Genomic DNA, 14,157 nt, shown 5'->3' on the forward strand with positions numbered 1-14,157 from the left:
TTCACTTGCAACTTTTGTTTCTTCTAGCTATAACAGGTCTTCCAATCTTTCTTTAACAACCACAATTACACTTTGGCATTCTCATCCTCTATTTGAAACACATTCTTACCTTTTGTAATATTTCACATCAATGCTATAAAAACAATGTCAGTTATGCTTGTTAATTTGCAAAAAGTCATAAATTGATTTTCAATGTGTCTGTTTCTAGAGCTTATAATCATCTAGCTTTAATTCATACTAATCTTTTGGGCTCTGCTTCCATTCCATCCACAACTGGTGTACGCTACTTTATCTTGTTTGTTGATGATTTCTCTCATTTCCCTTGGATTTCTCCATTACACAACAAAGATCAAGCATTATTTGTATTCATAAAATTAAAAAAACTAGTTGAAAATCGGTTTAATTCTCGAATATAATGTTTACGGTCTGATAATGGTGGTGAATTTAAATCATTTTCTTCATATCTTGCTACACATGGTATTGTAAGTCAGTTTTCTTGTCCATACACACCTGAACAAAATGGCCGAGCAGAGCGTAAATTATGACAAATAATTGACACTAGTCTTGCTCTATTAGCCACTACATTTTTACCTTTCAAGTTTTGGCTATATGCATTTCATATAACTATTTTCCTTATTAATCGGCTACCTATTAAGGCTGTCAATTATCAATCTTCCTTTCAATTTTTTTTTTTTTGGCAAATCACCAAATTATCACATCCTTAAAATTTTCGGTTGCTTATGCTACCCTTATATTCAACCATACAATAAAAATAAACTCTCCTATCGCTTTAATTGATGCGTCTTCCTTGGATATAGTTCCGATCACAAAGAATATATGTGTCTTAACCCCCTATTAGGTCGTCTCTATGTTACTAGACAGTGTTCCCATTTCAGTCTACTCCTGATCAATCCTCATCTATGCTTCTCATCCCTTCTCCAACCCTTCTTTCTTGCTTATCTTCTCCCATGTCTTCACTACATTCACATACAACTCTTTCCACCTCAAACCCAACGTTAACTAATATGCCTTCCTCCACTACTTCTTTACCAGACTTGATACGAGTTCTTTTTGTTGACATCTCCACCTCTAAACCTCAATTTATTAATCAGCATCCCATGGTCACCCGTGCAAAGAATGGCATCAGCCAGAAGAAGGCCTACTTATAATTTTGTATTTTTGAACCCACTACATTTACATAGGCTGTTAAAGATTCAAATTGGATTCTTGCCATGGAAAAAGAGTTTTCTATTCTCCAAAGAAACAACACATGACATCTTGTTCCACCGTCCTCCAATAGCAATATAATTGGTTGTAAATGGGTCTACAAACTCAAATATAAGCTCGATGGAACAGTTGATTGCCATAAGGCCCGGTTAGTTGCACAAGGATTTACTCAAACTCTGGATCTCGATTGTTTTGAGACTTTTAGTCTAGATGTCAAGGCCTCTACTATCCACATTATACTTGTAGTTGCACTTTCATTTAATTACTCGGTTCACCAACTTGATATTCAGAATGTCTTTCTCCATGGAGATCTTGAAGAACATGTGTATATGCATCAACCCCTTGACTTTATCAATTCTCAATTTCCTTCTCATGTTTGTAAGCTTAACAAGGTTTTATATGGCCTTAAGCAGCACCCCCCCCCCCCCCCCCCCCCCGGGCATGGTATGCCAAACTCAACATTTCACTTCTTGGATGAGGATTTCAAGCTTCTCGAGTTGATAGCTCGATGTTTACTCATCATTCAACACATGATGTTTTTATTTTGCTTATTATGTAGACAACATGTATACTAGTAACTGGCAGCAACTCAGCTTAGGTTTCCTCCTTTATTACTCGTCTCAACTCATTTTTTGTTCTTCGTGACTTGGGCTATGTCAATTATTTTTTGGGCATTAAAGTAGTTCGTCATGGTACTATGTTTCATCTTAGTCAACACAACCATGCTAGACTCCAAGCTTGCTACCACTCTAGAATTGTTAAGACAAACGTTATCTCATCTTGATGGTGAACCTCTCTCGGATGCCACCTTATATCGAAGCACAATTGGTGTACTTCAATACCTTACCCTTACTAGACCAGACATTTCATTTGCCTTTAATAAAGCCTGTTAGTTCATGGCTACACCCACCACTACTCACTAGCTTGTTATAAAACGAATTTTGTGATATCTCAAGGGTACTTTATCCTATGACATTCAGATGCAGTAGTCTACCTCGTTGGATATTCATGGATATATTGATGCTGACTGGGCATCTTGTCCAGATGACAGAAGAAGCATCGGTGGCTATGACATCTTCCTTGGTCTGAATTTAGTGTCGCGGTCCTCCAACAAACAAAAGGTTGTGTCTCGCAGCAGTGCACAATCTAAGTATCATGTTCTTGCATATGCTACTTTGGAGATTATTTGGATCCAATCTATTTTATAGGAAATCTGTCTCTTTTCCTCCTCTCCACCTCTACTTTGGTGTGATAATAAAAGTACAGCTCACTTGGCTGCTAATCCAGTGTTTCATGCTAGGATCAAACTCATTGAGCTAGATCTACACTTTATACGAGATCAAGTTCTTCATAAACAACTCGTTATTCAGTATATTCCTTCATCCAAATAGGTTGCTAACATTTTCACTAAACATATTTCAAGCTCCTAGTTTTTTAGTTTCATAACGAAACTCTCTGTTGTTTCCTCACTTATGAGCTTATGGGGGGATGATAAACAATACCTAGCTGATCAACAAGAAGAAGACTCAAGCCGCAAGTGTAGGAAGATTGTAAATAATTTTTATTTTTATTTTATTCTATTAGTCTTATATTTTTGGGAAGAGTTCTATTGAGAATTATTTTTATTTTATTTTATTCTATTAATCTTATATTTTTGGGAAGAGTCCTATTGGGATTGTGCTAGTGGAGTCCCATTCCACTTATAAGTAGATTCTCCTTCCACTTTGAGTCATGTTCTGATTACAAGTAGAGTCCCATTGGGATTGTATTAGTGGCCTATAAAAACAGGTCACCCCTTACTCTCTATATACGAATACTAATTTTTCATAGAGTTTTTCAAAGAGTCTTTCATATATCTATCCGGAGGAATTTTTTCAGAACCAAGTTATACGCATCTCGCTTACAAAGTGCACCCAAGGCGAGATCTGGTTGTTGAATCCTGGAAGTAGACCATTGGTACCCTAGTACACCGAGTTCGTCTTTGAGGAGGGTGAATCTATTTCAAGGACAGTGTTTGTCACGCCTCAGTCGATAAGCTTTTCTTCTTATTCATTATGTTTTTTGTTTATGTCTTTTGGGCTAGTCTTTTATTTCCATACCCTTAAATCCAACAACAAGAAGCTAACTGTCTGGGATCAACTACAACAAACCAAAGTATGTTAAGAACGTCTTGAAGTAGGAGGTTAGTCATTTAGGTTGTTGTCAATATAAATATAAAAACATCAGTGTACAAGTACTTGGTATCTTTTTCTAATACAATAAGAAATATTCATTTTCTATGACCCAGTTTCTAAAACTTTCACGGCTATTGCCCACTCAGCTGCCTACGCTGGATTATCCACTATTTAAAAGATACAATCTCTTCTAAAAGATGTGTTTGGTGTTTTAAGACATCCCTTTAAAAGATGTGTCTAGTATTTTGAAGACACATCTATAAAATCTATAAATAGGGCACCATGACATATTCATTCATCAATTCTTTTCATTTTTTTTCTTTTTTTCTTGTCATTCAAGTATTCTTTAACTTCAAGTCTAATCATTTCTCATTTTTACCAAATATTTGGTATTTAAGAGAGTATAAATTACCAAGTGATTCATTATTTATTATGGTTTGAAGTGCTATTATAACAAGAAAGTGATCATTATGTTCTAGGAGACGATTGTTCATAAACCACAAGCACCTAAGTGGGACAAATTCATTTTAAGGACATAAAGTCAAACCATCAATCTTATTTGTGAGTTTCAATTTTCTACTTTATTTTATTTGTATATTTATTATACACACTTATTATCCATATATTTTCAGTGATTTGATAACATAATATTTATTTTTTCATATTTGGTAGTTTTAAAGTGTTATACATATCTAGGAGTTGAATTCATTTTTAACTCCAAATTTTAAGATATGGGGGAATTGGTCAAATAGGTTCAAAATTTAGATACCAATGTAGCGATCCCAATTCCCACATAACAAGAGAAAAATAAAATACCATTAAAATATCTTTAATAATAACTTCCTATTTGTCATATATAATGGTGGGATTTTTCCATAAATTAATTTATGATTTAAAAAAAGCACTTTGTGGTAGGATATTTTTTTCAGCAAAAAAATTATTTGTAGCGAGTTTGTTATTATAAGTCCATGAACATCTGGTATCCACACAATTAATAAAAGATCGAAGCTTATCATCTATAATAATAAACTATTATAATAAGGTAGATGATTGGCCATCATCTTAGGAGTCTTTTCTTAATCAATTTGATAATATCATATAGTTAATTACAATGGAATTTCTTTGTAATCAATATAATGTTACCTTATTAACCATTATCTTAACAATGGAGTCTTTTTTTTAATCATTTTGATAATTACAATGTAATCTCTTTGTAGTCAATATGATAACATCATATGACTTTAGAGGTCTAAGTTAGATGAAATATATGGAATAAACTACTCAAAATTTGGTCAATGTAATACCAATACCCGTACATTGATCATTTTTATTAGGTAAAGGATACCTAATCCATTGAAGAACCTCATTTAAAGGTTTGTAGTTGATTATAAGTCTTGGGGCACCCCTTTCAATCTCAGCAAATGCCCAAAGGGAACAATGAATGCAGTTTTATATTTGTTTTTTTCTTCAATTTTGATTTGTCAAAATCTTGATTTTAAATCAAATTATTAAAAGATTGAAGCATCATGAAGGCAACTAATAGGATCCTTTTTATTAGGTAAAGGATACCTAATCCATTAAAGAACCTCATTTAAAGGCTTGTAGTTGATTACAAGTCTTTGAGCACCTGGAACTCCCTTACTAACTCAACTCTGTCCTTTTATGATGAATTTCTTCTAATTAGTGAAAGTTCTTCGTCATATGATAGTTCTTCTTCACAATCATCATGTGATTGTGTGAAAAACTGAAGTATCAACTATTTGTCAAACATGAATGGAATGTGATGCCTTTGATCATTAAATTTGGTTACAATTCCTTCATCACTTACTCAATTGGTTTGGTTGTGCCTTGGTAAATTTCAAATCCTAAGAATTTAATCCTGCTTTGAAATAGTTTGATCTTAGGGGTAAATATTACTAGTCTATTATCTTTGACAATTTTTTGAAAGATTTTTATATGCTTGAAGTGTTGATCAATAGAATTTGAAAATATAAGAACATCATCAATGTATACAATGGTAAAGCTTGTATAGGGATTGAAAATGTTATTAACCATTATCTTAACAATGAAGTATTTTTTTAATCATTTTGATAATTACAATGTAATCTCTTTGTAGTCAATTTGATAACATCATATATATGACTTTAGAGGTCTAAGTTAGATGACCCATTAAAATACGTCATGTTTGGGGTGGAATATTATGTCAAATATTTAAAAAAGAAAAATGAAAATAATTCGATAATATTTTTAGTAATATATCATATAACAAGAAAGTGGGTTTTGAAAATTTCACTTATTAAGAAGAGATTCTAAAAAGGAATTTTAAAATTTTATCAAATGTGTAAGTTCTGAGAAAGCAATTCCAAACATTAAGAAGTACTACTTACAACCTCTTTCAAAATCAAATGCGTAATGTAAAGTTGGACAACGTTTGTGAACATATTTGGGAGTCAACTTAGAAGTTTAGGATAGAAGAGTCAACTTTGTAAAGTTGGACAATGTTTGTGAACATATTTAGGAGTCAACTTAGAAGTTTAGGATAGAAGAGTCAACTTAGAAGGATGCAAGATTTAAATGTTAACGTGGACATGCATGACGTATACACTACAATGAAAGGAAAAAAAAAGAAAAAAAATAAGGAAAAACCCACTGCAAATCAATTAAAATACAAATATTTTTTATAATATATTTTTTAAAATTTTATATTATATTTGGTGTAAAAAAACATTTTCTAGTTTTTATTTTCTAAAAATTATTTTATTTTATCTTTTTTTATTAATTATTTTTAGAAAATAAAATTTATAAAAACTTACTTGGTTTTGAGTTTTTATTAATGTAAAAAATGGTTTAAAAAATATAATTAAAATTTTCTATAATAGGATCATGTTGATAATAAAAATTTTATATAATAAAAATTATGATAATAAAAGTGAAATATAATGACATATCATTTTTCATATATCTTTGTATCCCCAAAGCATCATGTGATAAGTGGAGAAGAAAAGAAAATAGGATGAGAGCATTTATCCTTATTGACTCATAAATCCTTATTTATAGGCTCTACTCATCAAGCCCCGGAATAGATGAAGTTTTAATCAATTCCCATACATGGAAGCAGGCAAGCGTGGTTTTGCATGAGCATGGAGAGGCTTGGCTAGAAAGAGCTCGTTCATTGATTCTGTGAGGTCAATTTGGTCCTGGTTCGGTGGCACACTCCACGAAAAACATTGAAGGAGTCTCGCCAAGAGTGTAACTGTCAAGGCTGTCCCTAAGGCAGTTCCAGGACACCCGCGTCTCCCAGTACTAAATGAAATGAACCGAAGCTCATGCTCAGCTAAATCCACCACTTCATCATTCATGTGCCGCTCTGGTTTAAACTTTAATGGCTCTTCCCACACTCTAGGGTTCCGTCCAAGCCCTACCCGGCTCAGCAGGACATGGCTGCCTTTGGGGATGAAGTAACCGGCCACAACGGCGTCCGCCATGGACACATGGGGCACGTTGAATGGTGCCATGGGGTGAAGCCGCAGAGCTTCCCTAGCACAGGCTTTAACATATTTGAGCTGCGCGATATCGGATTCTTGAACAAGTCTATCCTTTCCAACCACTCTATCGATTTCTTCTACGGCCTTCTGCATAATCTCGGGTTGATTGATCATTTCTGCCATTGCCCACTCAGCTGCATGCGCTGGATTGTCCACTATTTCAATCATCAGTTCCTGCCAGATTGTATATAGTTAATATATATTGAACCCCAAAGAGAAGAACTTCAGAATATATATACGAAATTAAGATAACATATTAGAGCTAAATTCTCACTATGAGTTGGGCTTTGATCTCTTCTACTGATAGCAATGGTTTTCCCTTTGTGTCGCTGATTGTAAGGAAAACATCGAGTATGTCCTCAACCTCCTTCTTCTCCCCATTCCTCCATTGTATTATTCTCTCATCCACTATCGGATCATGATGCTTGTTGATGATGCTCAAAGCGTCTTTTACCATCGTCTCATGGCCATCTAAGTCGAAGACTCTCAGGCATGGAAGGTAATCAGATGGAGAGAATGAATATAGGTAAGCAAGCAAAGTAAAGAGGGAGTTGACGTGTTCTTCTTCTTCAAGTCCAGGCCCTCCATCTTTCCTTCCTTCCCCAAAGTACCTTCTGCTGAACATCATCTTCCTAACCACATTTCCTGTGTATTGTCTGACTGCATTTCTCACATTCACAACCGATGAGTCCGTAATATTATGGCTAGTAATACTAGAGAACTTACACTGGTTATAAATGAAGCGGACAAGATTGTCGGCTTCTTCAGTTCTCTTCTGGAGGAGCCAAATATGTCTTTCTGGCTTAAGCACCTCAGAAATGATGATCCTTCTCATCTTCTTCCACTGCTCTCCCCATGGAGAAAGAGCTGTTGTCAGGAACCCTCTGCTCAAGTGATGGGACGCCATTGTAATAGGTCTGGATGCAAACACTGCATCATGTTTCTTCAAAAACTCCCTGGCAATCTCAGGCGAAATCACGGGAATGACATGGACATTGCCCAGTTTGATGCATGCAATCTCAGTGTTGAGTTCCTCCAAAAGTCCAAGTATCCACCGGAATACCGGCTTTTTTGTTAATAATTCAGGCAGGTTCCCAACTAATGGCCATGGAGTTGGACCAGGAGGGAGCAGTGGCATTTGCTTGGTGATTAGGGTTTTGGGTATGGGTCTGTAGAGGATGAGAAAAGCGAAAACGAAAAGGAAAAGGAGCAAGAGGATGAATGGTAAATGAAGATGCAGTGGAGCAAGCTCCAAGGTTTCAGAATTATGAGAGAGCAGGAAGAGGAATGGATTTGGAAATGAAGAAGACATGGTTGAGTTGCAGCTGCTACCCATCATCATTTGTCTCTTGCTGATCTTCAGTACTAGGATGCATGAGAAACCTCCCATACATTTGCTCTCTCTTTATAGGCAAATGGACTTCCACCATGCACGCCTTTCATACTTCCACAGTTCCACATGCAACAAAAATGTGATTCTCATCCACGGTAGGATTACTCCTCTCGTACAGTCAAAATTATGTTAGGTTTTGGTAAAACAGACAAGGGACGGGCGGCATGGTCTGGTAGGATAGGGACATGTGGTCGATCCATATCCTAACAATTGAATCTCTTCAACCTTAATCAATTTGATGATGTAATCTCTTCTCAGTGATCTTAAGGGAATAAAATTTGTTCTAACTCAATAAAAAAAATGGCTCCATTTTGTGACACAGTGTAAATGTGAAGGTGCAGAACCATGTAGTTTGGGTCCCTCCTAATCCCAATCCTAAGACCCATTAAAAAAAATCCCACCACTGTTTTGGACACATACAACAAATGTGAAGGTACATTCTCCCACATTCTTTCTTCCAATCCTCTGTAACGTTTGACAAACTTTTTATGAAGAAACCATTGTCTCTTTATGAAAAGAAAGAAATTTTAATCACTTACCATTACTTGCACTAAAAATGTGATCAATTCTCATCAAAGATACGACAACTCCTTTGGATGGCAATAAATATACTGCCACACCTAGAGGGAAAACGACTTGTGTGGTTGAAAAAATAACAATTTTTTAAAATTATTTTCAAGAATAAAATTTAAGTTGAGAACTCAAATATGAATTAAAATAATTTTCTCGATTTATTCTTCGTAAAGTACTGTACATTTATGTTGAATATAAGCATTTTTGAAATATTTTCAATTGTTTAATTTTAATGCACAGAAAACCTATAAAAAAGTAGTTGAAAACATTTTTTTTAAAATTAATCTATTTTCATAACAAATTTGAAAAAAAAAAATTAATTTCAATTAAACTTTTGCAATTATAATTTTTAAATTTGAAACCATTTTTTTTTTCACACTAAATATACCCATAACTTCTACTTTAGTTGTTTTGGATGGTGTTGCCAATTAAACTGGTTTCAAATTATGGGTGTATTTAGTATGAATAGAAAAATGGTTTCAAATTTAAAAATTATATTTGCAAAATTTTAATTGAAATCATTTTTTTTTCAAATTTGTTATGAAAATAGATTAATTAAAAAAAAATGTTTTCAACTACTTTTTTTATAGGTTTTCTGCTCATTAAGATTAAACAATTGAAAATATTTCAAAAATATTTATATTCAACATAAATGTACTGTATTTTACAAAATTATTTTAATTCATATTTGAGTTCTCAACTTAAATTTTATTCTTGAAAATAATTGAAAATTATTTTAAAAAATTGCTATTATTTCAACCACACAAGTCGTTTTCCCTCTAGGTGTGACGGTATATTTCTTTATTTTCTTGATAATTTTTTGCTTTTCCAAGGTCTTTCAAAAGTAGCTCTTTGTGTCCACATTTTCCGATCTTCTTCGGACTCTTAACATCCATAGAGCTAATAAAAGAAATTTATCATTCGTTACCTAATAATCAAGTCTATTTAATTTTATTCAATTTGACAGTTAAAAAAAAAATTATCATAAAGTTTAAATATTGTGTGTTAGAAGATCGAGTCTTTTTTATAATTATTGATAATTTTGTTCATATTCATCTTATCTTAGGAAACTTGTTACATAGTAAGTTACTATAAGTTTAAAAAGATTTCTTTCAACAAGTTAGGTGATTAAAAGGTTAAAATGAAACCATATCGTAATTTTTAAAATCGCCCATTCAACCCCACCCCCACCCTCTCATGTTGCCCTGTCGGACAAAACTTTTTTTCATTGAGGCGGCGCCATTTTTTGACACACATGAAGTGTGGAGGAACAGAAGCCATCTGGATCCCTCCTTGTCAAAGCTCAAGTCTATCTACCTTTGTGGGTCATGTTGTGAGACAGACGGTTGAAGAAGCAGAATTTCATATTTAAAAATTAATTTTACATATGATCCCACTACTTCAAAAATATTATCACATGATAATTGCGTGGTTCAACGTAGAAAATGAAAATCACAACACGGAAGTGACACAATATCTTTCATGCAACACGTTTGGAAGTTTGAATGCAACTTGCGTAATGATGTGAACATGGTCTCGATCCTTTAAACTTCTTAAGAACCATTTAATTAATTTAAAATTTATAAATGTATTATTTATTTGCTTTAAATTTCAAGTTCTATTTAATTATACAATATTTTTAGTATTTATAATGATATATGAAAATTTACTTATCTATATATTTATTTAATTTTTTTAATTAAATGGCATTAATAATTAAATTTTTTATTTTTTAAAATCTGAGCTAACATACATCCCAAGGCCATGTCTGAAACTGACAAATACAGAAGAAGTGGACGTCCTGACATGTGAGGCACTAAAACAGGAGGAGAAAACAAATACTCCTTAATCTTCTCAAATACAAGCTAACAATCATCATTCCAAATTGTTGGCTGGTTCTTCCTCAAAAAACAAAAGATGGGTTCATATATGTCTATCAATCTGGCTATTAAAATAAATATAGCATAATAAGAAAAAATATGTAAGAAAGAATTTGAAGTTATATATCTTTTAAATCTCTTTACATTTGATTTTATATGTGTGGAATAATTAATAAGTAAAATAAATAAATACCATACTCCATGATTGAGTCAATAATTTATATTCAATATATTATGATCTAAATATGCAAAATTAATTCACAAATCAAAATTTTAAGGAAATTTATTATAAAATCTAAAAGATCTTGCAATGTGTACATACCTCAAAACTTTACATCAGAGCTCGTGAATTGATCTAAAAATAATATAATAAAATATATATTTAAAACAATATTTGAATATAATGTATGCTCAAAACTGTTCTTAAATTATAAAAGTATTTCATTGATAAGAATTGCATGACAACATTTAATATTAATAAGATATATTATTCTTATATAATTTAAAATTTTTTAAACATAAAAAACATATCTTAGATGCATTTTTTAAAATTTCATCACATATTTTTTTATTTTGAATGAAAAAAGATGTGGATGTGAATAAAAATAACAAATGAAAAGAATAAAAGAAGTATTTGATAAAATTTTAAATTAATTAGATTTACGATTTAAAAAATATTTTTAAAATTATTAATTTCAATATTTAAACAAGAAATTGCAAAGAAAATAATTTTGAAACTATGATATTTTAATAAATATACTTTCTAAAAATGCCTTAATTTTTGTGGTGGGGAGAAGCCGAATTGATGTGAACCAAAAACACTGAGCACATGTAACACGGCTTTAAAGATCAGATAATATGGGGTTGGAAAATCACGGACTTTTCTCAATAGTAAAGTAATTTAAAAAAGTTATGCTTAAATTATTATAGTAGCAGAAGTTATTACAAATATATGGTAGTTTTTGCCACATAGGAGAGAGGAGAGAGGAGAGAGGAGAGAGGGTGAGAGAGAGGAGAGAGGAGATAGGAGAGAGGAGAGAGAGTGAACGGATAAATTTTTTTTAAAAAGGGAACTCGTCTCTTCAAGAGACGAGTTCCATGAAAAAAGACAAGGGAAAGACGAGTTTCCATGGAAAAAAAATATTTTTTTTTAAAATATATTTTTTATTTAAAAAAAATCCTAAATTAAATAAAAAAAAATTTCCTAAAACGAACTCGTCTCTTTGGGAATTTTTTTTTTTTAAAAAATATATTTTTTATTTAAAAAAAAATCCCAAATTAAAAAAAAAAAAAAAATCCTAAAGGGAACTCGTCTCTTGAAGAGACGAGTTCCCATGTAAAAAAAAATATATTTTTAAAAATATATATATATATATTTTTTTTTTTAAAAAAAAAATTTCCTAAAGGGAACTCGTCTCTTGAAGAGACGAGTTTCTTTAGGAATTTTGAGGAATTGTTTTTTTTTTTTTTTTTTTTTTAATATATATATTTAAAAAAAAAAAAAATTTTACATGGGAACTCGTCTCTTGAAGAGACGAGTTCCCTTTGGAATTGTTTTTTTTTTTTTTTTTTTTAATTTGGGATTTTTTAAAATAAAAAATATATTTAAAAAAAAAAGAAATTTTCCCAAGGGAACTCGTCTCTTCAAGAGATGAGTTCCCTTTAGGGATTTTTTTTTTTTTTTTTAATTTGGGATTTTTTTTTAAATAAAAAATATATTTAAAAAAAAATATTTTTTTTCCTTTAGGAAATTTTTTTTTTTTAAATATATATATTTTAAAAAAAATATTTTTTTTTTACATGGGAACTCGTCTCTTCAAGAGACGAGTTCCCTTTAGGAATTTTGAGGAATTGGTTTTTTTTTATATCTATATATATATATATATATATATATATATATATATATATATATATATATATATATATATATATATATATATATATATTTAAAAAAAAAAAAAATTTTACATGGGAACTCGTCTCTTGAAGAGACGAGTTCCCTTTGGAATTGTTTTTTTTTTTTTTTTTTTTTTAATTTGGGATTTTTTTTAAATAAAAAATATATTTAAAAAAAAAATATTTGTTTTCCCATGGGATCCAAGAGACGAGTTTCCTTAGTTCCAAATATTTTTTTTCCTTTAGGAATTTTTTTTTTAAATATATTTTTTATTTAAAAAAATCCCAAATTAAAAAATAAAAAAAATAAAAAAAAAACAATTCCAAAGGGAACTCGTCTCTTGAAGAGACGAGTTCCCATGTAAAATTTTTTTTTTTTTAAATATATATATTAAATAAAAAAAAAAAACACAATTCCTCAAAATTCCTAAAGTTCCCATGTAAAAAAAAAAAAAAAAATTTTAAAAAATATATATTTAAAAAAAAAAATTTCCTAAAGGAAAGAAAATATTTTTTTTAAATATATTTTTTATTTTAAAAAATCCCAAATTAAAAAAAAATAAAATAAAATAAAAAACAATTCCAAAGGGAACTCGTCTCTTGAAGAGACGAGTTCCCATGTAAAATTTTTTTTTTTTAAATATATATATTAAAAAAAAAAAAAAAAAAACAATTCCTCAAAATTCCTAAAGGAACTCGTCTCTTGAAGAGACGAGTTCCCATGTAAAAAAAATATATATTTTTTTTAAAAAAATATATATATTTAAAAAAAATATATATTTTTTTAAAAATATATATATTTAAAAAAATATATATTTTTTTTCCCATGGAACTCGTCTCTTCAAGAGACGAGTTCCCTTTAGGAATTTTTTTTTTTAAATATATATATATTTTTTAAAAAATATATTTTTTTTTACATGAAGAGACGAGTTCCCTTTTTTTTTTTTTTTTAATTTGGGATTTTTTTTTAAAAAAAAAATATATTTAAAAAAAAAATATTTTTTTTCCATGGGAACTCGTCTTTCCTTGTCTTTTTTCATGGAACTCGTCTCTTTTCCCTTTTTAAAAAAAATTTATCCGTTCACTCTCTCTCCTCTCTCCTATGTGGCAAAAACTACCATATATTTGTAATAACTTCTGATACTACAATAATTTAAGCATAACTTTTTTAAATTACTGTACTATTGAGAAAAGTCCGGAAAATCACAACACGGCGGGCAGTAGGCACGCATTCTTCACGTAACACGTTTGGATGTATGACTGCCACGTGGAAAATCCAAGAGTAATTGACTCATTACATTTTATTTATTTATTTTTTTTTTTTGTAAGGTTCTACCAAGACTTATCATCAAATTCAATTAGAAAATTATCTTTTTTTTTATTTTTTATTTTTGAAAGGAGACTAAAAAGTAGAATACCTATAAATATGATTGAAAAACAAAAGAATTACTCATAGCAGATTCATTGAC

The 14,157-nt window shown here is 30.7% G+C and overlaps 1 protein-coding gene across 1 annotated transcript; it reads right to left on the reverse strand.

The window, feature by feature from the left end:
• Positions 1-6,325: 6,325 nt before the first annotated feature.
• On the reverse strand, positions 6,326-8,317 carry LOC100253513 (tryptophan N-monooxygenase CYP79A68). The gene is made up of 2 exons (XM_003633399.4): positions 7,221-8,317; positions 6,326-7,120 (listed from the first exon to the last, which is right to left on the reverse strand). The coding sequence occupies exons 1-2, from the start codon at positions 8,286-8,288 to the stop codon at positions 6,497-6,499; spliced, it is 1,692 nt and encodes a 563-aa protein (XP_003633447.2). The 5' UTR covers positions 8,289-8,317; the 3' UTR covers positions 6,326-6,496.
• Between the last annotated feature and the right edge of the window lie 5,840 nt (positions 8,318-14,157).

Source organism: Vitis vinifera, chromosome 13, assembly GCF_030704535.1.
Source record: "Vitis vinifera cultivar Pinot Noir 40024 chromosome 13, ASM3070453v1".
Lineage (NCBI taxonomy): Eukaryota > Viridiplantae > Streptophyta > Magnoliopsida > Vitales > Vitaceae > Vitis > Vitis vinifera.